General features: G+C 41.0%; 1 protein-coding gene across 1 annotated transcript in view; it reads right to left on the bottom strand.

The window, feature by feature from the left end:
• Positions 1-9,940: 9,940 nt before the first annotated feature.
• fgd1 (FYVE, RhoGEF and PH domain containing 1) overlaps positions 9,941-22,717 on the bottom strand; it is a 43,991-nt gene continuing 31,214 nt past the window's right edge. Inside the window, exons 12-18 of the mRNA XM_034234022.1 lie at positions 22,109-22,188; positions 21,819-21,849; positions 21,603-21,704; positions 19,357-19,485; positions 16,092-16,253; positions 15,649-15,795; positions 9,941-13,597 (exon numbers count right to left, since the gene is read on the bottom strand). Of these exons, the coding sequence (XP_034089913.1) occupies positions 13,289-13,597; positions 15,649-15,795; positions 16,092-16,253; positions 19,357-19,485; positions 21,603-21,704; positions 21,819-21,849; positions 22,109-22,188 (960 nt within the window). The 3' untranslated portion in view covers positions 9,941-13,288. The remainder of the gene's footprint in view (positions 13,598-15,648; positions 15,796-16,091; positions 16,254-19,356; positions 19,486-21,602; positions 21,705-21,818; positions 21,850-22,108; positions 22,189-22,717) is intronic.

Here is a 22,717-nt window from a genome sequence, read left to right as displayed (position 1 = left end):
TACAAAGGGAAGTAGGAACAGGAAGCACTTGGGGGAGTAGTAGAAGAGAACAGAGCATTAACAGCAGGATAAAATTGGGACACTCTGGATTAAACTCATCACTGCATCTGATTGGGGAAGCATCCAAATGGCAATTGTGATGGTTGCCAACAACCAGAGACAATACAGCATGTATTTTTTAGCTGCCCGGAATATACAAGGCAAAGACTCATTCTGAAAACTGCACTGGAACAACTCAACATCAAGGACATGGATTTCAAATCAATATATGAAAGTAAATCAAGAAATGAAGCAAACAAGCTGATCTTCAAATTCCTCAAAAGCACTGGTTTGAGGACAAGGATTTAATATGAACATTTAATAACTCAACAGTAGGTGGCGATATATGCTCCAAGTGGAAGCGATTCACCATTAAGAGAAGAAGAATAAGAAGAAGAAGAAGAAGAAGAAGAAGAAGAAGAAGAAGAAGAAGAAGAAGAATAGAAGAAGAAGAAGAAGAGAAGAAGAGAAGAAGAAGAAAAGAAGAAGAGAAGAAGAACACTGCGTGATATAAACAAATAACAAATAGCGTGTGCGGTAGCTTCACCTTAGCATGTGTTCTTTGCAGGTGTTTGTTGAGGTTTGACGTGGTGTTTCCAGCAGTGGATAACAGCTTCTGGCCTGGACACAGTTTGCACCTCACCGTCACATTCCTGTCTATTCTTCGGACAATCTCAAAGTAATGGGCATACCTCCACCCCTCTAAAGTTATCGCTGACTCAGCCATGTTTATGCAGCACTGCACGTGGAGATGTGGACGCGCAAGTCGCACAGATTACGTACATATAAACCTACAAAGTACTGATATAGTAAATAAAAAAATAATTATTTTTTGTGTAGTTGTATATTGCAATAATAACGTATGGTTGCACAAAATCCCACGGCACACCCGGACTTGCCTCACGGCCAGGGCGGCGCCAGGGGGAGCTAGGGGGTGCTGAAGCACCCCCCAGGATTGCCAAAGCACCCCCTAAGCACCCCCAAGAAATATGTGTTTTTTTTTTTTTTCGAAATTATTAATATTATTTTTAAATTAAATCAGAAACATTATTGATTACATCAATGCAAATGTGAAACAAACAAATGTTTGACCAAAAACATAAAGCCAACACAGGTGATATGATTAGGCCAATGGCCAGCACCCATTAGATTTTTGACCTACCCATAGGCTAAATTACTTTGTGACACTTGAGTGACTTCCTGTTAGCTGGAGCCCCCATTATTTGCTAACAGCAAAGTGACAAATGGATCGTTTTTAGTCCTTAAACGTCCACATGTGGACACTCAATCAAAACCAACTGAAAGCGAGAGGGATTCTACCATAATAGGCCTCGTGAGTACAAGTAGCTTACTTCTGGGTCTGTTTCATTCAAGCTCTGCTCTGTGTGTGTGTGGCACGAGCCATTTTGTGTGCGTGCGCAAGCGAGCGAGAGCTCGCGCACCGGTGGGTATCTACCGGAGATCGTTGTGGTTAGCATCTGGTGCTCGCTAGCCAAGCTAACGGATATAAGGAGCTTTTTCAACAACAAGGTGGAGGGAGAACTCTCTCCTGTCAGACGGAGAGTCTCAGATAACCTCAGCTCAGGTGAAGTAAAGGACTCTCAGTGTTTAGATAGTTAACTTTAGTCTAGTTATCTCAGTGGGTCTGAAACGGTTTGTTTTAAAAGGGGAGTGATTTATCTAAGAAATAGAAAATCTGTTTACAGTTCTGTTTCATATGTATGTTGAGAGATACAGTATATCCATAGATCTCTTCATTTTGTTCTCAAAGTGCACCAGATTGATGCTTTTAACTTCAATATTTAAAAAAAAATCTTCTGTAGCGCTGTTGCATTAATGGGAAACCCTTAATGTTTGAGCACCCTCTATGAAACGTCAAGCTACCCCACACAGCACCCCCTAGAGAAAATCTCTGGCGCCGCCACTGCTCACGGCACACCAGTGTGCCGCGGCACACACCGTTTGGGAACCACTGGTCTACTCTACACTCTACCTTTCAGCAACGTTTTAGGGATTTAGGCTCAGTCAGCTCAGGGACTGTTTGGTTACTTTAGTTTGGTAAATGAAATAAATGTTTGAACTTTGTAGTAGTTCACTGTAGTTGCTGTCATAAGTCATTTTGACTAAGTGGCAAAACGTTTTTTTTTTACATTTGTACTTTGTAGAGAAATGTAGACACAAGTTGGAAGGGAGCACAATACACCTCACGAGTTTGAATTTGAGTTGATTAGGAGTTAATTTTCAATTGATAATTAGCTCACAATAAGTTACACTTTAGTTACTCACAACAACTTGAACATGCTATATTGTTCAAATATAGCATGATATGTCCCCTTTAAGGTATTATTCGGTAGGGTTATGTTGCTCTCAAAGTGTACCAGATTGAATGCTTTTAAACTTCAATATTTAAAAAAAATGTGTGACTGAGTTTTGACTAGTTTAAGTCTTTAAAAAAGTATGTGTTTTTTTATAGATACATGGACTGCCCCCCCCCCCCCCACCACTTTTGGACAAAATATCCTCTCCATTAAAGGCAACTCATTGTGGAAACAGCCTCCCAACTGAGATACGGGATTGTCCACTCTCAATACTGTAGCTTTAAAGGTCAACTCAGAGAATGGTTGAGAAACACCAGACGTGCAATCACCGCTAAAATGCACTTTAACACAGGGGTATCTTCTCTTGCACTTTATGTAGCTCTTGTATCTTCTTTTGCACCTTATATATCATTGCTGCTATATGGTATTACCATGTCTTAATACTTGTGTATGCTGTTCTTGCTATGTTTTGAAAAATGTAATTTTCTTCAATGTTTATGTGAGGGACTGTGGATGGAAATTAGCTCAAAGCTAAATCTGGCACTGTTACCTAAACACATTGAATGTTTAACGGCCCCTACACACGGCGGCGTGCGTTGCCGCTTCAGCGCTTCTGCCCATTCACTTTGGAATGGGGGTGACGTCACGATTCGCCGAACTGCATTGTGGGAGCAAAGTGGTAGCTTCTCTCGTGTGTGCTCGCTGCAAAAGTAGAGCAATGTTCTACTTTTGGACGCCTCGATGGAGGTGTCAGCCAATCGAATCATATGCCAGTACAAGCTCTAGCCAATCAAAACCGCGTGCTTGTGTGTCTGGGGCGGGAGAATTCATGTGATTGGTTGTTGGTCGAGTTTCAGCCCCCCCCCGCCGGCAAGCGACAACGCACGCCGCCTTGTGTAGGGGCCGTAAGTGTTCATTACTGTGCATTGTCCCTGCCATATAAACGATTAAATAAAAATAAATAATCTCTCTCTCTTGCTCAAAAAGGTTGCAAACGCATGAGACGTAAACTGACATCTGTTTGTCAGAGACCATGTAGGAATGGATTTCCCTCACGACTGAACACTGAAGTGAGGAAGCGATTGGTGACATCTGTAGTGACAGTAGAAACACATTCCACCTCTGGCCACTTAGTGTAATAATCTGTGAGGCCAATGGCATAGCGGCAGTCCCATTTAGCACATTCAAAGGGTCCTGATATGTCATAGCTACCTTTACCAGGTCCATCTGGCAGCTCCACAGGTGTAAGTGGTGCAGGTGCAGTCTTAGCTGTTGTGTCACTGTATTGGCACGACACACAAGAAGAAATCATAGTCTGTACACATTTGTCCATTTGTGGCCACCAATATTTGTTTTCTCTTGTCTTTATTTTTCTTAACTCTGTCAAAGCGTCTTTGAGTTTCATGAAAAAGCGCTATAAAAGTCCCATGTATTATTATTATTATTATTATTAATATAACTCATGCAGTCTCTGCTTAGTAAGCACTATCCCTTGGTGTCCCTCATGAGCCAATTCCACACTCTCTGGAACGTAGTGAAGTGGGAACGACCGATTAATGCCTCTCATGACAAGTGAGTTATCCACGGCCAGTTCATCTCGCACATTAAAGTACGGAGCAAGTTCTGGTGATACATTCTTTCTGCATGTTGGCCAACCTGCTTGTATTTGACGTCGCAGTTGTGTCAGTTCAGGGCAGGTGTCACAGGCAGCGGTGTATTCTGGAACAGACAGTGCATGCAAGGATTCTTTAAAAACCATAGCCACCATGTCCGGTACCTCAGTGATATCTGTAGTGGTAGGCAGCGGAAGTCCTGGAAAGGCAGTCAGCTGTCACATTTGTTTCCAGGACGGTAGGTGACATCATAAGTGAAGCAGAGTAGTCGAGCTGACCATCGTGCAATACGCAAGACTGGCTCGACCAGCACCCTTCGATGTGAGCAGGGTTTGTAAGGGCTTGGTGGTCTGTACGTGGCACAAAGGAATGTCCCCAGAGATAGGTTCTCCACTTTTCCACCGCCCAAACACATGCAAGTGCTTCACATTCAACCGTAGAGTACTTCCTTTCAGCAGGAGAAAGCGTCCTGGATGCAAATGCTACAATTCTCTCTGTCTCATTGGAGTGAATTTGGGTGAATGCAGCTCCCAGTCCATAATCAGAAGCATCAGTAGTAACAAATGTAGGCAACTGGGGGTAAAGTCAACAGATATTGTTCTAAACTGTATTAAAAGTAAACAGGTATTATCTTGAACTGTATTGAAGTAAACATGTATTATTTTGGACTGTTTTAAGTAATCCTATATATATATATAACCTTCTCACTTACACTCAATGACCCAGATACCCTGCTACACACACATACACCTCCTCCCACCAGCACACACATATTCTTTTCAAGGTTCAATCTGGGCCAATATAATCTCAGGCACCAATATATCTGTGTATAATGTTTGATTGTTTAGGAAAGAGTAGTTTGTGTGAAATATTCCTTGGGAAAGTAAAGGAGTGAACTCAGGTGCAAGATAAAAAGTGACTCTGTCCTTGTTTACTTCCGAAGCTCTCACGCTCTGTTCAGAAGAAAAATACTTTTTCCCAGAACTCTGATTCGCTGTATTGGGCCCCGACCCGAAGTGAATCCAACCAGTAAGAACACATAGGGGAGTGAGTAGCCGACACAACTCCTCCCCACGGACTCTCTGATTCGCTTAGGAGTAAAATGGGACGGAAGAGCCGACACAACTCCGCCCCAAATATGTCCATATATATTGTTGTTGATTCATGCAAAAGGCCCCCTGTTTCTGACTGGCTGGTCCCGATATCTGTATCGCACGGCAGTAGAACTGGGAGTCCAGAGTACTCTGTAACTTGTATTGGTGTTTTTTACCATTAAAATCAGATTATTGTTATAAACTTTTATTCCGGTGTTTTCAACTCCTTCTCTTATTAATCTGACCAGGCTCATCTAACGGACGGGCGCGGAGGTGGGCTTTAAGCCACCACCACTGTATTTGCTCCTACAGGGGTCATACAAGGAAAGAGCAGGGCTCTCAGCTATCAGTATCTTAATGTCAGCAAAACTGGAATCAGCCTCAGTAGTCCACTGGAACCTCAGGTCAGTAGAGTCTCTGAGTACTGCACGTAGCGGTTCAACAACAGTAGCAACATCTGGAATGAACTTACTGTACCATGATGCAAGGCCCAGGAAGGAACGTAGAGAGGATGTGTCGTGTGGGGCAGGTGCATCAGTTACAGCGCTGACTGTGTCTTTGTCAGGGTGAAGTCCATCCTTTGAAATGGGTGTGGGTCAGAAAACGCAGAATAGTCTGATTGAACATACACTTTTGCATGTTCAGTTTTAGTCCTGCTTCATTAAGGGCATGCATCACCCTCTGGTTAGCATCATGATCCTGCTGGGTGACACCATAGCATCATCAAGGTAAGCCTGTACTCCTGGTATGCCTGTAAGTATGATTGACATCATCTTTTGAAAGGCTGACGGAGCTGAAGCTAGGCCAATTGGAACTCTGCAGAAACTAATAAGTCCATCATGTGTGATAAATGCAGTCAAATCACGACAATCTGGATGAAGCAGCATCTGGTGATAGGCAGAGGCGAGGACAATAGTAGAACAACTGTAGCCCCTCGCAGGTTAGTGAACAGTTCATCCATGTGTGGTAGGGGATGACAGTCACTGACAATTGACTTGTTTGGCTCCCTCTGATCCATAATTAATAATATGTTTGAAATTATCTTGTCTATTAACTAGGGCGTCGGGTCATGTTATTATGACCGTCTTTTCTATGTTGCTGTGGGGGTTTTCCATCGGTTTGGAGTTTCAAATATCAAAACAGTAATAAGTAATAAGCCTTATCAGCCATAACTATCAACAGAATTGCGTTGCCAGGCAACAGCTTGGGGTGAAAACAGTATTTCCAGTCTCGAAGTTTTAACCAGAAGTATTCCCCTCACTGTCAAATGATGTTTAAGTTAATCCTTAAACATTGATTGGTTTAAATTGTGTACAATGCTTTTGTGTTTTTCCCCTTCGATTCGGAGAAACAAATAGTTTTTTCGGAGTTTAGGATGGCCGAAGCATATTTAACCTTTGCCTTATGTTACATTTTCACAGTTTATTTATTCCAGTTCTGGATGTATATCTCCTGCTTTAAATATTATTTTAATTTAGCCTATTGCTCTTTTATTATTGTCTTGGATGGTGCTGTTGCTTATAGATGCATCAAGTATTTAAAATGAAATAGTAATAGTATAGTTGCAGGAGAAGTAAAGGCAGTAGTAAAAATATGTGTACTAGTATTGGTTGTATGATAAGATTAACTTTCAGACATGTAGTCAGTTTTCATATTTTTATTTCATTTATAACCTCATAATAAACATTTCTCATTGTATTTTCTCATACATAAGGGCATGATGGGGAAACAGACAGGATGGAAGGCAGTGGCCGGCCACTAACCAATAACCTGCGATCAATCAATCAATCAATACTCAATAATAACAATAAGATACCAGAAGTACAACAGGAAGAAGAAGAAGAAGAATACACCACCATGCTGCTGTTACACCCGGAGAGAGAGAGATTTAATGTTGAACTCCACATTTATAAAGAGTGGTGCCGTAATGAGTCCTAAAACCTGCAAAAGGACATTTCATCACTTCCTGTTCCCTCGTCTCGAAGTAAACGTTTTTTTAACGTGTTTGTTGTTAGAAGCCTGAAATAAGATCTATGGTTAACACAAGCTGAAGAGATTTTCACGTTTCGTTCTACAACATAAAATACACCAGCATATATTCCAATCATGAATGTCTGAAGCTTCGATGTGTCATAAAAACAGGGGTTGCTAACAAGTGACTACTAAACGACATCATGCCGACGCGCTTTTGATTTGCAGCCATGCGACCGCGATGTAGTTTGTTTATAGCATTATATTAGCTATATATTTCTGCCAATTACATTTATGTTTAAAAAAATTGTGTTAATATGTGGAGACTATCCCCCTGAACAAAACGCGTTAAGTATCATAAACGTGTGTTGGCCACAAGGCTTATTTTTCTGCGATATACAGAAATCCAATGGGAAAAATTCCATTACTTTTTTTCTAGCGACCCATGCAATGCTAACTTCTATGTCTGGCCTACAAAAATACGTCATCACGGCACCACTCTATAGTAACGCGTTAGGAGATAAAACATGGTTTAGTTCAACTAAATGACATCACTGCCCAGTCCTTTTCTGATTGGCTGTTAGAGCTCTGTATTATATAAATCTGTTTACATTTATCAACATTATTTGGTTTGTTATGTATTTTTCAGCTTCAATCTCGGCAAGTCAAAGCATGGATGCAGTCCATGGTAACAGCAGCCCATAATAACACTGTGTGACCGTCTGATGAGGGGAATCGGAGACAGTTAAAAAAGGTCATCCTAAAAACCACTGAGGATATCAGGATTAGGACAAAATAACAAAGTATAACAGTTTGGATTAAAAATGACAAATAAATACAAAACCACAGACTGTAACTGTTGAACAGATCAAGTCGTCTGATTTGGCACAAGAAAAAGTTCAATAAAATTCAGAAACTGTAAGGCAAAATACTGATGACAGTCCAGTGTGACCGAACCGGCTCTGATGGGATAGAACCAGCTAGAACCGGTTTTAAACCAGCTATCGAAACTACAAGTTACTGCACTTGGTAACGTTACCGGCTCCAACGAGTAAATAAAACAGGCGTTATCCGGCTCAGTTTAGTCTTAACTAGAGATTTGGAGGTCATGTTTTTTTAAGTTCAATATATATGGTCGGATAATACGTCTAAGAAGTTAGCTAAGTAAACAATATAATGTAGGGAAATTATACACCTCACATAAATTAGTTTAGCATTTGAGTAGTACAAGTACAAGTAAAGTCATGCCAATCTCTCACAAGGCCGTTGGTCTGAAAGCATTTCCTTATAAAACCCTGCCTGTTATCCCGAATTTGGAAACCCACTGCAAGTCAATTGGCCGGGAATTACATTGTGGAGTCTGTTGATTTCACACCTTAAAAAAAATCTGTGTAGTCATTTAATAACGTTCATCTCTAGTTATAGCTGGCTCAAACTGGTTTATGAGACTGCAAATGGCTATAAACTGGTATCCAGCCCAAAGTAACAATAAGTAGAAATACTGAAAAAACATAATCTGATATATTAGCCAACAACTTCACTGAATACTGTATGGTTCTGAATTTTGGCACATAAAGAGAAAAGTGCACACTGGACTGGTACAACACACTGTTCAATTGTATCATACACACACTGGTCAGAACCGGTCAGAACCAGTCTGCAAAAATATCTGAAAACACAAAGGAAATAAAACAAAAAGAATCAACTGTATGTAGGGAAATTACTCAGATTGAATTTTTTTTAACATTTTTCATCACATCAAGAAGACAACTGGTGATGATGGGAACTAAGGCTGAGTTACTGGCCAATTCCTTCCATTCCCCGTGAGCGAGGAGAGAACACACCACTGCTTTAGTCTGCTTTACACGCTAAAAATACACTGCGACAACCAGAGCCACGTTCACACTGAGCACCATGTTAGAGACAGAGCTGTGAAGGTAAAGAAAGAGTTCAACAGTTTTAGAAATCCAGTTTTTAAAACATTTTCAGTTTCATCTCTGCGTGTCCAGGATGTGGTTAGCCTAGCTTAGCACACATACTAGAAGAGCAGGGGGAAACGGATAGTCTAGTTTAGCATAAAAACTAGCAGCAATGCGGAACTGCTAGCCAGGCTTGGACAAACTGCTAGCCTAGCTTAGCACCAAAAACTTGAAGCAGGGGAAAACAGATAGCCTAGCTTAGACTTGGAGGAAGGGAAATGCTAGCCTCGCTCAGCAAAACAATTGCCAGGCTTAGAAGAAGCAGGGGAAAAGTGCTAGCCTAGCTTAGCACGAAGACCAGAAACAGGAGAAAACTCTTACCCTAGCTTAGCATAAAGACTATAAGCAGGGGAAAGTGATAGCCTAGATAGGCACGAAGACCAGAAGCAGAAGAAAACCTTTAGCATAGTTTAGCAACAAGACTAGAAGCAGGGAGAACCTGATATTCATTTGAAATACAAAGATTGAGAGGATTTACTAAAATGTTGATTGTTTCTCTAAGCTTCACCCTGTTAGCCGTTAGTCTAAATGATGGAGCCAACATGGCCGCAGCTGAAACCCAAACAGTGGCCGTTTCTCAATCGCGAGGATTTTGGCTTCCAAGCCAATATTTCAAGGATGCTACGCCATCGAGTGCCACCGAAGGACTGTTCCAATCTCCAGCATACTTGGAATTCCACCGAGGCCGCGTCCTTGGTTTGGGGGAAATTTCGAGGCTGCACATGGGTAGACTTCGCATCCTTAAAATCTCCACAATGCTTTGCGCACGGACCAATTTCAAAAACCCTTGCGGAGAATGGCTGAACCGACGCAGCACACATTGAAATGTAAGTATGTAGTGGCGTAGAACACGTGTTGGTAAATATGTTACTTTGTTACATTTGTTTGTTATCACGAAAAATGTGTTCCGTGAAAGTAAAGCAAGTTCATAATTAGATAGACATCGTGAGGTATTTATTTTTGGTACAGTTGATGTTGAAAACCGTTAGAGAGAGTGGCACACTTGTTAGCCTGTTCCATTCTTCTTCGTTTTCCGTAGCCATGGCTTGGAAGTATACTTGCTTCGTTTCTGAAGGAAGTGACTTGGAAGTACGCGACTACCAAGCCAGCATCCTCGCGATTGAGAAACGGCCAGTTTGATTGGCTCTGGCTGTGTTGAGGGACGGCAAGTTTTAACCTTTAACCTTTACATAGTCACATGACCGGGGAGGTCACAGGAGAATAAATTATATTTACAAAATCTTTACTCTTTGTTTTCTTCTTGCATCAACTTGCATCAAGCAAACATCAAACACAACCCAGACTCATAAACACCGAAATATCCAACAAGAAGTCTGTTCACTTCATCATAGCATCAGAATAACAATAATAATATTAATAATATTTTCAATATCAAAACACTTTGTCCAAAAGGTGTTTATAGAGACAGAGAGAGAGAAATACTGGACCACTGGAAGTGAACATGATAAAAACAACTAAAGTCTATTATTGTAGATTCAGTTCGGCTCCGTCTAATAGCTGGATTAATTCCTAACATCCAGGAAACAGACACCACCGAGTCCATCTGACAACATGAAGGTGTACAGTCCAGCTGGTTCCTGGTTCCTCTTCATGTATCCATCTTTAAAAAAACTATTTTTCCAACTTTATACATCCATCTTTTAAAAAAAAAAAAACCTTCACCACCATCATCATCATCATCATCATCATCTGGGGCTGAGATCATCAGTGTCCTTTAGAGGCCTTGTATCTAACAATCATGTTCATGTTCAGCTATTTAATTATCTTCTCAATTAATCAATAGGTTGTCTGGTATAGAATATGTCTCCAAAGTGACGTCTTCCAATGTTTTCAGATTCTCTTAATATGGTGGTTATCAGCTTATATATTTTATATTTTATTTAATATAATGGTGAATATCTTTGGACTGAGGAAAAATAAAACATATAAAATACATCATTTTGGATTTTCTGACATATTATAGACCAATCAATCCATATTAATTGAGAAAATAATCGGCATAATTATTAACAATGAAAATAGTGGTTCACAGTCTCCGAAGGTTTGCACAAAATAATGAAAAACTGAATAAATGAAGCCAAAATATTTACGTTTTTGGACTCTTTAAATTCTTGTTTCTCTGCTTCATGATTTTCTTTGTGATCTGAAAACATGGCGATTTCTTGAGGACCCCGATGAACCACCTCAGTGATTTTTATAAAAATCTGCAGTACCGAACTTCACCAGCAGAAGGCAGAGAGGCTTCAGGTCAAATGAGTCCACCACTTGGAGCCGAGGCTGCTGGGAAATGTAGTTTACCTCCGGACAGGTGATTCGATAGGCAGGTTTGGATTTGTCAGACAGCAGCAGTGAAGTTTAGAAGTCAAAATACAGGAGTTGATCTTCAGGGGCAAATTTTGGGTTAAAAAAATCAAAAGTCTTTTAAGTGCATTTAAAGAGGACACATCAGTCTTTTTCTTCTTTTGTTTTTTAAAAATCTCACAGCGTTTCCTCCTTTTGACAGTCTATATCAACTTCCTGCTGACACGTATCTTTTAAAAAACAGGGAAAAATCTCTTCTTTAATCTCTTCTTCGTGGCTGCATCATGTCCGGTAGAAGATCCACTCCTAAACCCTCAGCTGGGATTTTAAATCTGTTGTCCATTTTGACTCTGAAATGCTTTTGTATGTCCTTGTTTAATCCATTCCACTCGGGTCAGATTAATGAAGGTTGCTGTTTTTGTCGTAACACACCTGTTTGCTTGTTGATATCAGAAACAATCTGAACACTGATATTGGAAGAAAACACCAGATTCACTTCCAACAATAATGTTTTAACACTTCTCATTTTTTACTAAATCTGCGAGCCAACAAGCACCAGACGGTGGTTGTAGTTACAATCGTTGGCGTTGGATGTAAAACTGGAGGTGCAGCATTGTCCAAAATGAGTGTGAATCATAGGGACACTGAGCTGGACTGCACTCAGGGGGCAATTCACAAAAGGATTGCAAAGCTTCTGCAGCCAAATCCCTAAACCTGCCTGAATATAACAATACTGTTTATTTCTCAAAGCGCCAACAAAAGGTTAAATGCATTCCTAATTGCACTTCCAAGACGATTGCTTCTCCGTTCTCCTGTGGTATTCGCACGTTTTTAAATCAGGGAATTTGCTGAGATTTGGCATTAAATTGAGCATCGTGCAAAAGCAGTCCAAATCACAATGTTTAGCGGTTTACAGTGAAATTATTAGTGTCTTCAGAGAGTTTGTGTTGAAGCACATTTATACTCACAGACAAGGATAGTAGTTTAAAAATCAAATAAGGTTTCTCTGTCTCGTTTAATTACCTAGCTTTTGGTAGTTTAAGTAATGCCTTTGCACCTCTGTTTCCTCTCTTCATGTAATATGTGATTGGTGCAAAGACATTCATATTTTGCAACATATGTGATCGCAGTAAGATGCCAAAGAATTGTCCTTAGCTGCAAATCTCAATGGGTGTTTGCATTTTAACATAATCAGGGCATTATCTGTTGTGAACCGGATCTTGGGACGGCGCAAATACAGGTTGCTAACGCTGCACAATTCATGAAACTAAATCGATCCAGTTTTTGTGAATTCACCCGAGTTTGTCCAATCTGAATCCCTTAATGTTGCAGATCTGCTTTGTGTTTCCGAGCTTCTGTAAGTCTAGTGTCTTCATACAAGATCACTTTTTACTGGTCTGTGCAGAAAACTGAAAATTGTTGAAATAATTTAATCTTCTTGCACTGACAGAGAACGTATCAGTAATAATAACTGGAGTTTTAGATCTGCCGGTTTTGTTATTAAAACCCTCTACGTGTTGTGTGACTCCTTGATGGTTGCTGCTGCTGTATTAAAGTGGAAAAAACAACGTGATTTAACCACTAAGTTAACACCAGTTGATCTTCTGAACACTGGATCAGTGGAAACCATAAGGTAAAATGTTTATAACAGCAGCTGATGAATGTGCTTCATGTTCCAGGAAATCCGTCCAATCAGAGAGCTCTTTACTCTTTTTTTTTTTAAACCTGAAAACAGCTGAGGTTTATGGGTACTGTAGTGTTTGAGACCAAACTGAGGGGATGAAAAACACAGTGGTTCCCATGATTCCTGCGGGAGAAGAGGCTCCGCCCACATCACTGCCTCACGAAAAAAGTTGAAGAAGAAGAGACGCCATCATGCAGTGTGTGTGTGTGTGTGCGTGTAAATATCAGCTACTGGTTTTGTAATGGTTTCCAACAGGGACCAATATTAATCATCGCTGCCATTTGTTTCTCTCCAATAGAATCACGTGTTCTCGTCCTCTGCTACGGTCGCAAGCTCCTCCCCCTCCTCCTCCACGCTCTCCACGATTGGCCGATGCACCTGAGGCTCCTCCCCCCCTCCCGGCGCGCAGCAGGACGTCGATCCACCGTCGCTGCAGCTCCTCACAGTCGGCGCTGAAGAACAGCGTCAGGTGACTCTGGGAGATCTTGAAGGCGTGGCGGCGCTCGAGGCGGTCACATGACTCGGGGAGGGAGACCTCAAAGCCAATCAGAGGAACGCTGCGTTGCGCCTTCACATCCTGGAGGGGAGATATGATCAATACTGTCAGTTATCTGTTCATATTGCATCATGGGTATGGCCGCTGCTGAAATATGCGCGCCGCTGCTAGGGGAAACATTTTTTTATAAATAATAATAAGTGCCGACCCTTTTTGATTTGTGATTGTTTGTTATGTGGATTTGTAGTATTTGTGTTACTGTATGTTCAAAAAGGTGTATTTTGCTAAATCTTGAGACATTGCCACTGTATGTAACAGGCAGGCCATTGGGAGGACCAGGAGGTACTCTCTGAATCTAAGTTATCTCAGTGGGTCTCAAACAAATATGTGTTTACATAATTTGTAAACACATATTTCCAAGGCACTCCTTTATAATTATTAGGATGAATAAAAACAGGTTTGAAATCATTCCAATGTCTACTATAGGACAGTAAACCAAAAATATCGTTTAAAGTTGGAGAGATACAAAAATATGCATAAATAAATAAATGTTAAGGTAAAATAAGATATAAATGAACAACAAAAATAAAATAAGTTACATTTATTTGTTATTGGCTATGGTAGGTTATTGGTTATGTTCACACACTTATTTGATTATTAAAATGTAAACCGATCTTTTTCATATGGGTGTTTAGAGTTATACCCCCTAGACTAGGTCTCTAGTAATTGTGTGCTCAAAGTGCACCAGATTGAAGCATTTTATTTTAAAATGTTCAAACAAATCTTCCCGGGGGGGCATACCCCCGGACCCCCCTAGAGGATGTGACGTCCACCCCCAATTAAAAACAAGTTCATACAATACTGAATACATTTGAAGCCATTTTGACGTCTATTACCTCAATACGTTTCTGTTTTTGTAGTGTATTTGTCTTTTGTAGAGATTTTTCATTTAATCTTTATATATAAAATCTCGCCTAGGGCAGCAAATTGTCTAGAACCGGCCCTGGTACTAGGCCTCAAGAGCCTTTCTTGTACTGGCAGACTCATAGAAACAAATTGGCGGAGCGCACTTCGCACGCACTAAAAAATTCCACGCGCTCCACGCTCACATTATGCTGGGCCCACGTGCCTTAGCACCGCTGCTATGACTCCATCCTAGGGGAAACACTGACATGAATTTATATGGGTGTGTAATATTCACTTTTGGTCACATTTCTAGAAAGGGCATTTGTGCTGCATTCATGTGATATCGGAATACGTTTTCACATGAACCCCCCCTCGGGTAAAAAAACCTAAATTACATTTTTTTAGCTGAACTTTATTTATTTACCTTTCTTCATTACATTTCTGCAATACTGTCACTTACTTTTCCACACAATGCACATTATTTTATATTGGTATACAGTATACTTATGTCTCTACTTATTTTATCAAACGACTCCGGTACCTTAAAGGTGGGGTAGGTAAGAATGGAGAAACCAGCTCGAGTGCGCTAGTATTTGAAAGTACCCAGTCGAAAAAAATCTTCCCCTTCCTTCAGACTTCCTCACAGAGCCCCTCCTCCAACACACACGAACGCGCACATGACCAATGAGGGCACGAGATAAGTTTGTGCACAGATGGAAGGCTGACAGGCAGGTAGGCCATCCAGTTACTTTAGCCGGCTCAGATGATTGGTCGTGCTTTTTACAGCGCCACGGTTTCCACAGATGAAATGTTTGTATATATTTAATGTCATCGCATTTAATATATTCATTGCTATCGGGATGTTAAGAGCATTCCATGGAATATAACAAAGTGAAGTGAATTACCTACCCCACCTTTAATGTTTTACTGTCTTTCCTTATTATTGTCATTTTTTCATTCTTCTAGTGATCTAGTAAAAGAAAGTTGTGACTTTGCTGCGGAGCAAGTCCTTTCCCTATCAAACATGTTGTTATCGTAACATTGACCCTGTGTGAACATACACATGACCTATACAACTGAAACCAAAGTTGGAAGAAAGACTTCCCAATTTGGGAAATAGGACCATCCAAGAAGCACCTGAATGCACCGTCGGCTTACCAGGAGATCTTTGTAAATAATATAAAGGTGTATTACATATTTTATATATATATATATACTAAAGGTACCTGTGGAGCTCCGTAGATGTAGAGCACCAGTGGCTCGTTCTCCGGGACGACGAACCAGGCTTTCTGCCATCCGCGCCCACTCCCTTTCTCCATGTGGTGCAAAAAACTACAAATCACACTGTGCTCCGCTGCCAGAGAGGCCTGTTTCTATAGCAACAAGGGACAGAGATATAAAGAGGGTCAGTGTTTCTGCAGGGAGGAGAGAAAATGTTCAACAAACAGATAATTTATATATATATGTAATAACTTGCTGTATATTTTGTTACTGTAAATTTGTAATTCAACATGTATATTTTCTACTTTCTTGTTTATTTCTTTAAATTGTTATTGTACAATGCCATGTCTTTTTCTGCTGCTGCAACACAAACATTTCCCAAATTGGGATCAATAAAGTACTTCTCATCTTGTCTTATCTTATTTTCAGAGTAGTTTTCTGCACTGACCTCCAGGATGGAGCGCCTCCTCTGGCTGCTGCTGCTGCTCAGCAGGGCGGGCGACGGCGACGCCCCCACCAGCATGGCGTGGCAGTCGATGCAAACACGGTTGGTGCGGTTGTTGTCGTACGAAAGGCGAGCACGAAACTCTGAACATTTCCCACAAACCACCTGGAGGCAAAAAAACAGTCAGTCAGATGTTTGTAGTCTTAAAGAGGACATACTCTGCTGATGTTCAGGTGTATATCAGTATGTAGTGTCTCTACTTTAAAGAGTCCTCTTCTGCTGATGATCAGGTGTATATCAGTATGTAGTGTCTCTACTTTAGAGAGTACTCTCCTGCTGATGTTCAGGTGTATATCAGTATGTAGTGTCTGTACTTTAAAGAGTCCTCTCCTGCTGATGTTCAGGTGTATATCAGTATGTAGTGTCTGTACTTTAAAGAGTCCTCTCATGCTGATGTTCAGGTGTATATCAGTACGTAGTGTCTCTACTTAAAGAGTCCTCTCCTGCTGATGATCAGGTGTATATCAGTATGTAGTGTCTCTACTTTAAAGAGTCCTCTCCTGCTGATGTTCAGGTGTATATCAGTATGTAGTGTCTCTACTTTAAAGAGTCCTCTCCTGCTGATGTTCAGGTGTATATCAGTATGTAGTGTCTGTACTTTAAAGAGTCCTCTCATGCTGATGTTCAGGTGTATATCAGTACGTAGTGTCTCTACTTTAAAGAGTCCTCTCCTGCTGATGTTCAGGTGTATATCAGTATTTAGTGTCTCTACTTTAAAGAGTCCTCTCCTGCTGATGGTCAGGTGTATATCAGTACGTAGTGTCTCTACTTTAAAGAGTCCTCTCCTGCTGATGTTCAGGTGTATATCAGTACGTAGTGTCTCTACTTTAAAGAGTCCTCTCCTGCTGATGTTCAGGTGTATATCAGTACGTAGTGTCTCTACTTTAAAGAGTCCTCTCCTGCTGATGTTCAGGTGTATATCAGTATTTAGTGTCTCTACTTTAAAGAGTCCTCTCCTGCTGATGTTCAGGTGTATATCAGTATGTAGTGTCTGTACTTTAAAAAGTCCTCTCCTGCTGATGTTCAGGTGTATATCAGTATGTAGTGTCTCTACTTTAAAGAGTCCTCTCCTGCTGATGTTCAGGTGTATATCAGTATGTAGTGTCTCTACTTTAAAGAGTCCTCTCCTGCTGATGTTCAGGTGTATATCAGTATGTAGTGTCTCTACTTTAAAGAGTCCTCTCCTGCTGATGTTCAGGTGTATATCAGTATTTAGTGTCTCTACTTTAAAGAGTCCTCTCCTGCTGATGTTCAGGTGTATATCAGTATGTAGTGTCTGTACTTTAAAAAGTCCTCTCCTGCTGATGTTCAGGTGTATATCAGTATGTAGTGTCTGTACTTTAAAAAGTCCTCTCCTGCTGATGTTCAGGTGTATATCAGTACGTAGTGTCTCTACTTTAAAGAGTCCTCTCCTGCTGATGTTCAGGTGTATATCAGTATTTAGTGTCTCTACTTTAAAGAGTCCTCTCCTGCTGATGTTCAGGTGTATATCAGTATGGAGTGTCTCTACTTTAAAGAGTCCTCTCCTGCTGATGTTCAGGTGTATATCAGTATTTAGTGTCTCTACTTTAAAGAGTCCTCTCCTGCTGATGGTCAGGTGTATATCAGTATGTAGTGTCTCTACTTTAAAGAGTCCTCTCCTGCTGATGTTCAGGTGTATATCAGTATGTAGTGTCTCTACTTTAAAGAGTCCTCTCCTGCTGATGTTCAGGTGTATATCAGTATATAGTGTCTCTACTTTAAAGAGTCCTCTCCTGCTGATGTTCAGGTGTATATCAGTATGTAGTGTCTCTACTTTAAAGAGTCCTCTCCTGCTGATGTTCAGGTGTATATCAGTATGTAGTGTCTCTACTTTAAAGAGTCCTCTCCTGCTGATGTTCAGGTGTATATCAGTATGTAGTGTCTCTACTTTAAAGAGTCCTCTCCTGCTGATGTTCAGGTGTATATCAGTATGTAGTGTCTCTACTTTAAAGAGTCCTCTCCTGCTGATGTTCAGGTGTATATCAGTATGTAGTGTCTCTACTTTAAAGAGTCCTCTCCTGCTGATGTTCAGGTGTATATCAGTATGTAGTGTCTCTACTTTAAAGAGTCCTCTCCTGCTGATGTTCAGGTGTATATCAGTATGTAGTGTCTCTACTTTAAAGAGTCCTCTCCTGCTGATGTTCAGGTGTATATCAGTATGTAGTGTCTCTACTTTAAAGAGTCCTCTCCTGCTGATGTTCAGGTGTATATCAGTATGTAGTGTCTCTACTTTAAAGAGTCCTCTCCTGCTGATGTTCAGGTGTATATCAGTATTTAGTGTCTCTACTTTAAAGAGTCCTCTCCTGCTGATGTTCAGGTGTATATCAGTATGTAGTGTCTCTACTTAGCCTATCACGTACAATGTGTTGGAGCGCTAGCCAATATAATTGCGAGCGCATAGTGTGTCTTGGAAATAAAGAAAGGAGTCCGATGGAGGCTTTTCAGGCAGGGTGTGGGGGGGATAGAAATCTGAATTTGGTCATTTGAGCCTTTGCAGACCATTTACATGCACATAAACCCATACAACACACTAGATGTAAGGGAAAACCCCAAAAGCATAACAGGGCCCCTTTAAAATTGATTTGTGATTATAGACCTATAATTATAAATATTGGATAACATACATGTCCGCGGTCAATCAATAAATCAATCAACAACTTTATTAATCCCGCAAGGGGCAATTGGTTATGAGCAGCAGCTTATGTCATGTACACAGGCAGGAACATACAGGAAGAAAACACACAGATACACCCGGGAGCACAGATGTGGATAATTCCAATTTACACTATAAATAGTTCAAAGCATCACAATAATAAATAAATAATCAAGTTAAAAGCCAAAGGTCAGTATTGTTTATCATTATTACAGATGTAAATATTAATGAATTATTAGTGATGATAACACAAATGTATTCGGCTCTGCAGTGCCGTTATTAATAAAAACAGATGTAAATACACGCAAATTATTAAAGATTATATTACAAATGTAAATATTGAATAGCCTTCGTGTCCGCAGGCTTCAAAGTGTTGTTGTTAATTAACACAAATGTAAATATTCATGAATTATCAGTTCTCTTAACACATGTGTAAATATTGAATAATGTAAGTGTCCGCAGGCTCTGCAGTGCAGTCATTAATTATTAAAAATGTAAATATTTGTGAAAGATTACAGATTTGAACAGACTCACGTGTCCGCAGGCCTTGCAGTGGTGCCGTCTCTTGGTGATGGAGTTGAACGGCTCCTGACATTTCATACACAGAGTCACCTCCTTCTCTCTGATGGGGGTCGGAGCCCGCTTCCCCAGCTCCACACAGCTCTGAGGAGGACAGATCTCAGGTCAGTTTAATACAACCCTGACTGATTTACCTGCTGCAAGTGAACATACTGTGTAACTTAGCGGAGTTACATTTTTAAGATTTTGATGAAACTCAACTCTTGCTTTGCATCAAACAACCATTAACAAAAAATAACATTCAAAGTAAAATAATAATATAATAACTTGTTGTTTTTGTTTCGTCCTGCAGATCTGTAATCCTCTTATCTTAACCCTTGTGCTTCAATTTTAAAAGTTGCTCTAATGTCTTGTGAGAAGAAAAATGTGCATTTGAAGAAAAATGCCATAGAATTATAAAATGTTACACTTTAAATAAATCTTCAGTCCTGATCATATCTACCAAATATTCATTCAAGAATTCAAACCCTTCAACCCCCCTCCCCCAATTTATTTTTAAATATTGGATGATTGATTTATTTTTTCACAGTGTGGGATACATTAATGATTATGATGCATTTTAATTACTTTGTGCATCAGACCAGGATTATGCATGATATATATTGTCATGTATTTTTCCAATAGGGAGAACATAATAAAATGAATCAATCGGAAAAGAATAAATAAATCATGATTTTATGTTGAAATGGCCAGGCGATCAACATTTGTGTAAACGGGTTAATTGTTCTCCTTAAAGCCCCTGTCACACTGTCCCGAAATTGACACCCGATGGACACACGAATATGGAATTGTGAATTCCGCACGAAGATGGCCCCGAACCACACACGAAGGCAACATTTACATTACATTTAAGACATACAACTGCAACGAAAGTACCAAAAACAATTATGTTACAGTACTATGATACTGTACTGATATCTTCAGACTTTGTTTACTTTCTCCGTCTTTATATGTAGAAGATATTACGTTTTCTCCGTCATGTTGTTGTTTCCATAGCAACAACAACTTCCTGTCAACTCGCCTTCAAAATAATATATTATATCCTTTTCAGTTTCACAGAACACAAATTGGGTTATTTACATAATATGTTTACATGATTTTGTTGTGCAATAAAACAACCCGATGGACACACGATAAAGGAAATGTTCAAATTCGGCTGTGATCGTAGCAACGTCTGGCCATTCGTGAGGGCATCTTAAGCCATCGTATGACCGCTGGTGGAGTTTCTCAGGCTCCGGCAGCAACTTCGTGAGCGGTGGCAAAATCTTTGGCATGCCAAAAAATTGCCCAAGGACCTTGAGAAGGTTCATTTTCGTGTTGAATTCGTGTGTCAATTTTGCCCTTCGTAAGGTCATCGTGAGGGCATCTTGTTATCATCAGTGCCATCGGGCATTCGCCCCGATCAGAGTGAGGGCGAATGCACCGATGATAACACGAAAATGACACGACTTGACAAGATGCCCTCACGAGTGCCTTACGAAGTTGCCGCTCACGAAGTTGCTGCCGGAGCCTGAGAAACTCCACCGGCGGTCATACGATGGCTTAGATGCCCTCACGAATGGCCCGATGTTGCTACGATCACAGCCGAATTTGAACATTTCCTTTATCGTGTGTCCATCGGGTGTCAATTTCGGGACAGTGTGACAGGGGCTTAAAGGTGGGGTAGGTAAGTTTAAGAAACCGGCACTTTTTGTTATATTCCATGGAATGCTCTTAACATCCAGATAGCAATGAATATCTTAAGTGCTTTGACAACAAATCCATAATAAATTTCATCTGTGGAAGCCATGGCGCTGTAAAAAGCACGACCAATCATCTGAGCCGGGCCGGCTAAAGTAACTGGATGGCCTACCTGCCTGTCAGCCTTCCATCTGTGCACAAACTTACCTCGTGCCCTCATTGGTCATGTGCGCGTTCCTGTGTGTTGGAGGAGGGGCTCTGTAAGGAAGTGGCAGATTTCTTCCGGTTGTGTATTTTCAAATTCTAGCGCACTCGAGCTGGTTTCTCCAAAATGACCTACCCCACCTTTAAGTGAGTGTCTTCTAAAATAAAATGGCATCTTACCCCCTGCGCCGCATTAACACAACCAAAGTATTAAAGAATAATTAAAAGGTCCCTAGTGAAGCACAAGGGTTAAGCTTTAAGAAGTTTTGTGTTTTATTAATTTGAGTCTTCAGTAGTTTTGTCAGTGAGCGTGTTACCGGGGAGTGAGGCGGCGTGGACTCGTCGTCTCGTAGAGAACAGTTGAGATGTCTGAAGCTCTCCATCGTCTGCTCGTGTCTCTGGATGGTCGCCTGGATGGCCTGAACACAGAGGAGGAGTTTCACAATAAAAGTCTCTGTGATGCTTTTAATTTGAAACATTTGATCAGGCAATATTTCACAGACAACAGGCCGACAGGAAGTTAGAGTGTCTACCTGAATCCAGTCTTTCTTCTCCTCCTCCGTCCTGCAGACACACACACAGAGAAGCTGTCAGAATATTGCAAACTCTAAAAGCAGTTTGGAAAATGATTGGCATAATTGGCTTGTTTCCATCAGTAGAAGAAGAGGGACCAACAAGGTGAGGTAATTAAAAGATGTGTGTGTGTGTGTGTGTGTGTGTGTGTGTGTGTGTGTGTGTGTGTGTGTGTGTGTGTGTGTGTGTGTGTGTGTGTGTGTGTGTGTGTGTGTGTGTGTGTGTGTGTGTGGTGTGTGTGTGTGTGTACCTGGCCTGCAGCTCCAGAGATCTTTGTTTTCCAGAAACCAGGAACGTCCGAGGTACTGCAGCGCTGCTGGTCTCCTTCAGCTGGACAGAGAGAGAGAGAGAGAGAGAGAGAGAGAGAGAGAGATAGAGAGATAGAGAGAGAGATAGAGAGAGATAGAGATAGAGAGAGAGACAGACAGAGAGAGACAGAGAGAGACAGAGAGAGACGGACAGAGAGGGACAGAGAGACAGAGAGAGACAGACAGAGAGGGACAGAGAGAGACAGAGAGAGACAGAGGGGACAGACAGAGAGAGACAGAGAGAGACAAGAGAGACAGAGAGAGACAGAGAGAGACAGACAGAGAGAGAGACAGAGAGAGAGACAGAGAGAGACAGAGTGAGAGAGACAGAGAGAGAGAGAGAGAGAGAGAGAGAGAGAGAGAGAGAGAGAGAGAGAGAGAGAGAGAGAGAGAGACAGACAGAGAGACAGAGAGGGACAGAGAGAGACATACAGAGAGAGACAGAGAGAGACAGACAGAGAGAGGGACAGAGAGAGACAGAGAGAGAGAGAGAGAGAGAGAGAGACAGAGTGAGAGAGACAGAGAGAGACAGAGTGAGAGAGACAGAGAGA

The sequence above is a fragment of the Gymnodraco acuticeps genome, unplaced genomic scaffold (genome assembly GCF_902827175.1).
Source record: "Gymnodraco acuticeps unplaced genomic scaffold, fGymAcu1.1, whole genome shotgun sequence".
NCBI lineage: Eukaryota > Metazoa > Chordata > Actinopteri > Perciformes > Bathydraconidae > Gymnodraco > Gymnodraco acuticeps.
Note: the sequence above shows the minus strand (reverse complement) of the source record. Positions and strands in the feature narration are given on the sequence as shown.